The sequence below is a fragment of the Silurus meridionalis genome, chromosome 13 (assembly GCF_014805685.1).
Source record: "Silurus meridionalis isolate SWU-2019-XX chromosome 13, ASM1480568v1, whole genome shotgun sequence".
In the NCBI taxonomy this organism is placed as follows: Eukaryota; Metazoa; Chordata; class Actinopteri; order Siluriformes; family Siluridae; genus Silurus; species Silurus meridionalis.
This window is the reverse complement of record NC_060896.1, coordinates 5,786,226-5,796,918: the sequence shown is the minus strand read 5'-3', so window position 1 is coordinate 5,796,918 and position 10,693 is coordinate 5,786,226. Positions and strand designations below refer to the sequence as shown.

At 40.0% G+C, this 10,693-nt stretch overlaps 1 protein-coding gene across 7 annotated transcripts in view; it reads left to right on the top strand.

Annotated features, from left to right (window-relative positions):
* The first annotated feature begins 1,494 nt into the window (after positions 1-1,494).
* The window catches only part of kirrel3b (kirre like nephrin family adhesion molecule 3b), a 225,202-nt gene continuing 216,003 nt past the window's right edge, over positions 1,495-10,693 (top strand). For all 7 annotated transcript variants that reach the window (XM_046865313.1, XM_046865310.1, XM_046865308.1 and 4 more), the window contains exon 1: positions 1,495-1,877. In XM_046865313.1, the coding sequence (XP_046721269.1) occupies positions 1,517-1,877 (361 nt within the window). In that variant the 5' untranslated portion in view covers positions 1,495-1,516. The remainder of the gene's footprint in view (positions 1,878-10,693) is intronic.

Genomic DNA, 10,693 nt, shown 5'->3' with positions numbered 1-10,693 from the left:
GACATTTGTTTTTTTATTTTAATTGAGACACAGTGATCATCTGATCTGATCCCTGACTACAAATGCAATCTCACGTTTCCCCCCCCCAAAAAAATTTATAATAATAAAAAAAAAAAAATTGGTCAAAAATGCAGTTTGTAGCTTAATTTTTGTGCTTAAAATAAAAATCTAATAAGAGCGCACTATACAGCTAATCCAAAATTCGTAAAACCAATGAATGGCATCGAAACCCTGTGTAATACTCTTTTGTTTTTCACCTGAAAGCAGATAAACAGCAGATGAGAGACGGTCACTGTGAGGGATCCAAACATAGACTGTGCTACAATATTCCAGCCTGGATGAATAGAAATAAAGCTCATTAAAGTGAAATCCTTTTTATATATCATTTATAAGACATTAGTTAACATTGTATATTTGTGCTGCATTTAATCAGCCACACTTCGACAAAGGTCCAGTGCTTAAAAGAGAAAAAAAGTGGATGCCATATGTGGTTCTTCTCCAGACTGTTACCACAAAGCTGAAGGCACACAGTTATAAAGGATGCCTTTTAATGCTGTATAATAAAAGTTTGTGTTCACCTGAACTTAGAAACCCAAATCTGTTTCAGCATGACGATGTCCCAGTGTACAGCTCCATGAAGATGTTTATTTGGTTTGGACAGGAGGATCTTGAGTGGTCTGCTATAGAGCACTGATCTCAACACCTTTGGGATGAATTGGAACACTGACTGCACCCCAGGTCTCCACCTCACCTACATCACTATCTGACTTTACTTACTTACTTTACTTTAACACCTTTGTGGCTGATAAACACAAATGTCCACAGGCACACTTCAAAATCTAGTGGAACATCTTCCCAGAAGAGTGGAGAGAAGTATAAGAGCGAACTGGGAAAATGTGTAATGCGACGCTCAAAAATCACAAATCAGACTGATTACCAGGTGTCTGCAAATGTTTGGTAATACAATGTAGATGTTTTCTTCCAAGTTTTATCAGTAATCGTTCTTGCATTAGTCTGAATGGATTGCATCTGTTCCTCCTTCTCTCTCTCTCTCTCTCTCTCTCTCTCTCTCTCTCTCTCTCTCTCTCTCTGTCTCTGTTCAAGATTGAAAGGTTGCTTTGTGGTCATGACTGTAGACACTGTATTACCAAATCTTGGTTAAAATAAAGATGAAATGAAAATATATATTTTTTCTGAATGATAAAAAAATGAGTAATTTTAATAATAATTAAAAAAAGGTAAACACAAATAGAAAAGTGCATTATTTTGTGGGTGCGCGTGTGTGTGTTGCATTCTCTCTCTCTCTCTCTCTCTCTCTCTCTCTCTCTCTCTCTCTCCAGTTTGGCAGCCGCAAATCCGAACGATGAGCTCGGACTGTCCCAGCCTTTCATCGCGGCACGCGTTAGCACCGCCATGGGTGGGGTTTCGGCATAAGCCCGCCCGTCTCTCCTAGCTAGAGTGAGAGAGAAGGAGGGAGAGAGAAAAAGGAGACAGAGAGAGAGAGAGAGAGAGACTGATGCTCGGTGAGCGCGAGCGCATCGGGTGCACATCAACAGGAGACTCGGACAGCGCGCGCACGCACTTCTGCGCACACGCACGCACACACGCATATCATACGCGCGCGCTAGAAATAAGCATCAGTGCACTCAGGCAGAAGAAGAAGAAGGAGGAGGAGGAGGAGAAGGACGGAGAAGACCTCAAACTAATTTCTTCACGCAGAGGATTCATCCAAGAAGCGCACGCGGCCACGCAAGAAGATCCGCGAGAAGTTCCCTTGTGTCCGTCAGTGCGCCCCGGAGGTCACCGCCATCTCCTGGTTCCGAGCGGTTCCAAAATGATGCTGGTCATCCTGCTCCTGCTTGGGCTCACGGTTCACGGTAAGCGCACCGGCTCCTTTTTTTTCCACCACTGTCCCGCGCGCGCTCCGGGCCGGGAGCGCGCTCCGAAACCGGGCACTGAACGATCTGCTCATGAAGGATGTATGGCTGTGTTTTAATTCAAACACTCATTGTGCATAAGTTTTATATTAATTATCATCATGCATTGTCTTCATGGTGTTCTGTCCTTTCATACACACACACACACACACACACACACACACACACACACACACGGACACTCATACAATTGATATAGTATACTGCCTGCAAAAATGAGATTAGACGCTTTATTTATAGTCTCAGATCCCACTCGGATTGAATGTCTGGCTTTTTTTTTTACTTGTTCGTTGACTTTCCCTGTATGCATGATCCTCAGTTAGACTGGCAGTCATGGAAAAAGCAGAAGCTTTGATTGTGTGTGTGGCATGTGTGCATCCCTAAGAAAGTTCCACACCAACACACACATTTATTCACATTCATGATGCTGGATTGGATTAGAGTTGGTGCTGAATGTGTGTTTACTTCACTTCACCCCGGCTTCACACCCCACTCCTTCCCAGCCCCACGGTGGAGCTCCACATAACATTGTCCACTTTCCATCCTTCACCATCAGGTTGCTTTTGTATGGCAAGGTCTCCTAGTAAACCTCAGTGCCATGTTCAGGTGGACGTCTCTGACCGAAGCTGCCTGAAAGGTCAGGGATCCCCTGCTGAGGTGTGTTCAAGAATTCCATACCAACTGTATGACTTTAAGACAAAACAGTTATCTTCTCGATAGCACCATTTTAGAGCAACCCGACCCGATATGCTGTATCGAGTGTCTGAAGCTCGAGAGTTCGGACAGCTCTAGACAGAGACATGTGACTTTCGAATCTCTCGTTCCCCTCTTTCTGCCGTCTGTGCCTTCTGCTCGGATACGAGCAGCTGCGTTTTTTTTTTTCACATGCCATGCAACAAACTGAGCCGAAACAGGCACCCTGGTGAGAACGTAATGATTTCCGTGTTTCAGGATTTCATAGCTGGTACACCAGCTTTCATGTCGACTCACTCATACAGGCAGATCAGACATCATTGCTAATTGTTGTTTGTTTGGATCAGACTGAAGTCATGTGGCAAGAAAAAAAATCATAAATAATGAACTAAGCTGTTTTTTCTTTAAAAATATATATATTTATATTAACAAATAGTATATGAATAAAAAAGTGTTTCTGCACGAGGTTCATCTTTGTGTGTGTTTTATGGGGAGGTGGGGGGGGTAATTTTGGAATATTCATACTTTCACCCATCATGCTTCACTCATCTAAGTTTCCTTTGCTGATCAGATGTGAGAAGTTTTTTTATAGTATTTTTTATGCTGTTACCTCGACTGAGGCTCGGGGATCATCCATGCTATTTTTGTTTGTTTGTTGGTTTGTCAGAGGGGCACATGGAGATAATGAGTCCAGCTCGATGTTCGATTATGCCTCGTGTCGATTTTATAGCTGTGTACTTTTGCACATCTCAACAGGCTGCCAGGTTTATGATCAAGGGTCCATTTAGAATCCTGTTTATTTATTTGTTTTTATTTATTTATTTGGCGCACGTTGAAGAAGTTTTCTCCAAAAGTTTCCCCTTTGATTCCCAATGAATTCTTTTCATTTATAATTTATTTTTACTTTTACACTTTCTGCTTCTTATTATTTATGAGTTTATATCATTAATCAATTAAATATTATATACTATTATTATTTTTTTATTATTGTTATTATTTTATTTTTTTAATCAGAAAGGAGAAGATCGTTGCAGATCGTTGCGGTGATGAGTAAAGCTTGAAGTTTGATTGCATTGCGTCTTAATTTAATACTGTGTGCTTTTGTGCGTCTACAATCCCAGCAGAATGGCAAGTTTATCATCAGGGTTAATTTTAAATGATTTATTTATGCTGGGTTTTGATTTGGTGTGATTAGAATTCTTTTTTTTTTTCTTATTTTGATGATTGATATTTGATTACTATGTATTCATGCTCTACTCATGAGCATCACTCTCAGCATGCTGTTAGGGCTTCGTTTCAGGACACTTATTTGTTTAGAGACATGAGCACATCGAGAGGCCGCGGTTTAGAGTCTGTCATTGATGTTACTGTGTGTTGAAGTGATTACTAATGATGTTTCCCATCGATTCATTGACTCAGAAGGGACAAGTCTCGGTTGGATTAGTGATTCATTGGAAAAGACTAGAGCTCAAGCAGTTGATTGATCAGGGAGAGATGACAGCGGATATCGAACGGCGGTTTCTAAGCACAATTTGTGGAATTGTACATATTTTTTATTTACTTATCTATATCTATCTATCTATCTATCTGTCTGTCTGTCTGTCTGTCTGTCTGTCTGTCTGTCTATCTATCTATCTATCTATCTATCTATCTATCTATCTATCTATCTATCTATCTATCTATCTATCTATCTATCTATCTATCTATCTAATTTATTTATTTAGTTAATTCTCTCAGTTTTTGATTCCTTGTCAGTCCGTTTTTCTCTCAGATGTTCTGGCTGATGGACCCTAATGGCCATTCAGCCCCTTGTGTTTGTTTTACAGTGTGGCAGGTAAACGGCGGATAATGACCCGCATCCGAGCGGCCGTGATTTCCCAAGAGCATACATTCCTCCCAGCTAAGCTGTGATTTTTTTTCCCAAACAATTGCTTTCATTTTAGGAGGAAATCAGTATCAGCAGGAAGAGAAAATTGTAAGACTTTTCAGAATTACGGGAGTGTTTGTGTGTGTGTGTGTGTGTGTGTGTGTGTGTGTGTGTGTGTCTGTGTGTCTGTGTGTGTGTGTTTGGCCGTGTTTTTAATATGTCGTTCGGGATCAAATGTCTGTACAGAAGTAGGAATACTGGGCAGGTTGACCTTGTGGTGGTCGTTTACAAACTGGCTGCTTTGTAGACAAAATGTTTCCTACTGGGTAAATGAGGTTACAGTTACGGTCAGATAGAAGGAGGACGGATAGTGTGACCAAAAAAGGGTATGGGGAGAAAGAAAGAAAAGATACAGAGCGAACGAGAGAGAGAGAGAGAGAGAGAGAGAGAGAGAGAGAGAGAGAGAGAGAGAAACAGAAAAACAGGGAGATGAAAAGAGACAGAACAAGAGAGAAAGAGAGAGAGAGAGATACATACAGACAGACATACAGACAGAGAAATGGAGAGGGAAAGCAAAATAAAAACGGAATGTGTGTGTGTGTGTGTGTGTGTGTGTGTGTGTGTGTGTGTGTGTGTGTGTGTGTGTGTGTATAAGAGCTAGTGAGAAAGAAATAGATGGAGAAAAAGAATGGGAGATATTGAGCAAGAGAGAAAGAGATATTGAGATATTTACAGACAGACATAGACAAAGAAATGCAAAGAGAGTGAGAGAGAGAGAGAGAGAGAGAGAGAGCTACTGAGGAAGTGCTGAAAAGCCTGTACGTATTGAGTTTTTCATCAAGTGCTTAGAGGTGCTTATATAGGGCACTTCTCTTTACACACACACACACACACACACACACACACCTGGTGGCGAGGAGTGACTGATGGTGAGCAGTGGTCCAGAAGCTCGCCGGATTGCTGAAGCACCGCAGGCGAGCCGTCTGTCCAAGGTCTCTCTCTTTTCTTGTGTCTCTGATTCATCCTTGTTTTTCTATTTGCACAGTGTTCCCCTCATTCCTCTCTTCTTACATACTCTTGTTTCTCATTTCACAGGGTAGAGGTCAAGGTCTCTCTCTCTCTCTCTCTCTCTCTTTTCTCTCTCTCTCTCACACACACACACACACACACACACACACACACACACACACACAAACACAAACACTGCTTTTCTTACTGTGCATTCTCTTGCAAGTGTGAATTGTCTCTCCACTGGGGGCAGTGCTGCACACATCTACCATCTCTTTTCTCTCTCTCTCTCTCTCTCTCTCTCTCTCTCTCTCTCTCTCTCTCTATCTTTCTGTTCCTCATCCTCTTGATCTCTTTCTCATCCTTTTCATTCTATCTATCGGTCTTTCATTCTCCCCATCTCCATCATTTTACATCTTACATCATCTCTCTTTTTTTCTCAGTGTCTCTTGTTTATTCTCTCTCTCTTACTCTTGTCCATTCTCATATGCTTTTTTTCAAACTTATATTTAAACATCGCATAGTTTTCATGACAAATCTATCTATCTATCTATCTATCTATCTATCTATCTATCTATCTATCTATCTATCTATCTATCTATCTATCTATCTATCTATCTATCTATCATCTATCATCAGAAAAAAACAACAGAGATGAATAAGTTTAAATGAATATGCATATGTCCAAAACAAATAAACCACAAGCGATCAACTTGTAAATACTGAGAAGGAATACAAAAGAGGATATTAGGTGTGTGTGTGTGTGTGTGTTTCTTTCATTCTCCCTCTCTCCCTCTCTTTGCTTTCACAGTGTAGTTTTAATTATCATTGTGTCTGACACAATGCCACAGGAACACACTGTATAAAACCACCGGACCTTTATAACTAAATATTAGCTTAGAGAGTTCTTTTAGTTATTCCAAAAATATATTATACTAAAAATACACACACACACACACACACACACACACACACACACACACACACACACACACACACACACACACACACACACACACACAGTACATGATAAAGTATCTGTGGTGTGTTTAGTGTTTCTGCAGCTATTGTGTTGCTGTATCTCTTTTATTCGTGTGACAGGTCAATGGTTTTGTGTTGTCACAGGGAGACAAAGTTATTACTAGTACAGTTAATAAGAGGAAAAAAGGGTAAAGGTCGGGGTTTGCTATTAGCCCATTAAACATTTATAATATTACATTAAAGAGGGATTTGGTATAGGAGTGGTTGCGAATGTCCACCGTGGGAGAAGTTACAGAATGCAGTGCAGCTAGGCGAGTTATTTATCAGACTCGAGCTGCGGTCACACTGCACTTTTTGCTCTTTTGACTCTCATTCAATGCTTGAGAACGGGGCAGAATGGGAATGTGTACTCAGCGCAAAGCTGTTTCGCAAGTTTGGTAACGTGCGTGTATCACGTGAAGACATGCGCCCGATAGCGACCGACGTGACCTCTTCAGCACATACAAGATGATGATTATAGTGGTTGTAACATTGTCACATACCCTTTCGCTGGATATTTTTACAGCAGGTCCCAGTCACTGAAAGTGTAGAATTACTAGAGCCCAGAGTTCTGGCTAGAAACTCGTAGTTACTGAGCTACGATATTGAGAACTGTATATGATGTAAGAAACTCTGAAGCTAAGAATCCTGGTGTTTTTTGAGCAGAACATACAGATGACGAGCACTAAAGCACCGCTGCATCAGTCTCTCTTTTGGAATGAAGCAAGGGCTAATTCCCTCAGCAGGTAGTGGAGCGGATTGTCGATGATTTCTCCTTTAATCCTCTTTGTCGTTGTCATTTCCAAATGTCTGTGGTGGATGAAGTACACAAAGCATGTACTTGAGTTAAAGTAGAGATACATTTGGTAAAATATTACTACGGTAAATGTAAATGTACCAAAAGTATCCACATTTTCTATGATTTATTATGGCTATAATGGTCCTATTATCATTTTTGTCACAAGCCTCTTTGGTTAATCAAATCAGTTTATGTGAAAAGACTATGAGTCAAACACTGATTGATCTATTAAAATTATCATGTGCCCAAAACCTTCTTTTCAACTACTAAAAACATTGTGTAAATAAGGCCATGAGTGTTGTGGCAAGTAAAAGTCAGGAGTTTCTTCCATCATTTATTCCTCTCATAATGTCCTGCTTGCTGTTACCCCAAATAGAAATACTTCAGTAAAGTACAGATACGTAAAAAAACTACTAAAGTACACTAACACAAATTACATTTACTTAGTTACGGTTCACCACTGCCAAATGTGGACATTGGGACACTTCAGAACAAAAAAAAAAACAGACAATGTGATCATTGATCCATTTGTTGAACTTCTGGTGAAAATTCTCCTGGTAGATTCTTAATGACATAATTGAACCTAGCAGAATGAAGATATCCAAATAGCTCCACTTCCTGTGACTGTGTCACTCCATTCCCTGGAAGCAACTCCCCATTTGCCACTAATTCTCTTTCTCTCATTCTCACCCCAGCCTGTGTTCCCTTTCTCTGTTGGTTTCTTTCCACTTTTTTTTCTATTTCTCAACCCTCCGACTGCTTAGCCGCAGCCTGAATAGCCCATGAGAGCGTGATAATTAAAATGTCACTCAGCTGTATTGTGCATGCACCAAAAGCGGAAACTTCAAACGTCTCAATATTGTCAGTCTTCCTTGAATGGCACGGTGCAAATTCTTCCCTCATCGGCTTGCCGTCGTAACTTAGCAAATCATTATTTCCGACTTTTTCCGGGCCTTTTTTATTCTGAAAATTTGTACAATTATGGCACACGATAGTACATAATCCAATTTCCTCCTCTCCGTAATTTGGACCGGATTACCGTATGATGATAATGCACCATTTCCAGCCTGCTCGTGTGGAATCTGAGAGCGATGGGCAGGTTTGCCAGCTTTATCCGGATTGATGCCCATTATCCCGGATTACATGTCTGTGGGATGCAAAGTTAAGTAATTTAACCAGATGCTGTTTTGGTCAAGGAGTGACCTGTTCCTACCCTGTTTATTTCCTTTTGCTTTATTTTAGGGCAGAGGTGAACTGGTGGGGAAGCGGCAGAGAGATACGGAGGGACCGATGGCGATGGGCTTCTCAGGCCACAGCCAGGATTTGGGGGCAGATTACGATAGGGATTAATGGCTTTCCAAATTTCACCTTAATGTACAAGAACAAAGAGGGAGCTTTTTTCTTTTTGCAAGGCAGCTAGCTGGTAGAACATAGCAAAAATGAAATCCACTGTGCTCTTCGTACGCTCTGCAGAAAGTAAATAACGGCATTTCAATGTCATATCACATGATATTTCACAGGAAATTCACATGAATTTCCTGGTCACAAGAAAGCACTTTTTTTCCATACAGTACACAGTTATATAATGCAATTGTGTATAATTGCATTATCCTGTGTCCACCCAGTAGATTCCCTGTCTGGTTCATCTTATGGTTTTTGTCTTCCTCATTGTGTCTCAGGTAGTTTTCCCTTGCAGCTGTTATGCGTGGCTTGCTCATTAGGTGTAGAAATGTATTAATTTAAAATATGTATCTAATTTTATTTGATAAATTCTATACATATTGGACTTCTGATTGGAAGATCGGATCGTGATCTCGAATCCCAGCACCGCCAAGGTGCCATTGCCGGACCCTTGAGTTTAAGAGACCCTTGACCACTGAGAATAAGGCCTTTAGTCCTCAACCGCTCAATTAGGATAATTGAAAAAGCTCTGGATAAGGGCTTCTGCCAAATGTGTGTAAATAAAAGTGAATAAAATGTTGGTGAAATATACAGTATGAATGGTTAACATATCAAAATATGCTATTAACTTCAAATAACTCAAATTCAGCAAAAATTTGACTTCCTTTTCCCAAGAATTCAGGACCACTGACATTTGATAATTTAATAATTTTGTAACTTGTAAATTTGTTTGCCCAAGAAACTCATTAGGACAACAAGCCTAACTCGAATAAACAAAGACAGTCTGTCATGGAAACATTCTATGCCATATTGTCCTATTGTACACCACATAGTAAAGTGAACTGTGTTTGTAATTACAGCTACAACTTCAAGTGTCCCAAGCACCCAATGTTTCCCCATTGAAATAAAAAAATAAGAAACAGAGAAATATATTTTCTGCTTACAGAACAGAAATGTCTCTCGAAGAGGAATGGCTTGGATGGAATGGTTCTTCTAATATGCTTTGCCCATGTGCCACCTGTGTATAATGTGTAATGTGAATCTAAGGTAAAGCCTTGAAGTAATTTTCTTAGGAGAGCTCCCCATATAAAAAACCCTGCAAAATAATCAGTTTGGATATTGTAGTACGAGCAGTCGGGACAATATTGTGGGATGTAAATCACCTGCCGCTGCATGGCAAGCCGACTATAATGTTGTGTCCTCGGTAAAGCGGCGGTAAATGGGCTGACAGGATTGCTGAGAGGGATTTCATTCGTCAGGACCGTGAGAGGTTGAGGAATTGGGTTGCCAATCTGATCAGGACCAGTGATGGCTTTACTAAAAGTTTTCTCAGACAGTAGAAAAATTACACCTTCCTTTTTTTTTCATTCTATTTCCTCCCTTGCCTCTCACTCTCTCACAACATTCCTTCACCTGGTTGCTTTTAATTCTGCGGTTTTCCACCATACTGGAGACTGAAGTATGGATAAATTGCTCAGTACAGGATAGTTACATGTTTATAGGCATCGATTTTGGACTGAAATCGGCTGTATAGCCTTGCAACACCAATTATAGCACAGAACCTAGCTTACTTTAGGAATGCTAATCAAGGTTTTTTAATGTTACTTTTAAATTTTTGTCTTTTCTATTATCTAAAATCTAACATGTAAGTACTTCAGTCTGAACTCTGAATGTTAACAGATCTACATATTTGCTAAATGCTACAAAACGTCCAATATCTACTGTTACTTTAGAACCTTAAATGATGAAGCAGCTAACGCCTAAACCAAAATATAAAACACCACTTATATCTAACTGCAGCCCAAAATGTAAAATATAAAAAAGGTCCAGGGTATGAAATCGTAAAATACATTGAAAATTTAACATTAGCCTGAACTCTGGCATCGAAGATAAGTTGTCTAAACTTAAAGTGAAAATATATTTAACTTCCAATCAATTGATATAAAACTTTGAGCAGCTTTCAGTAAC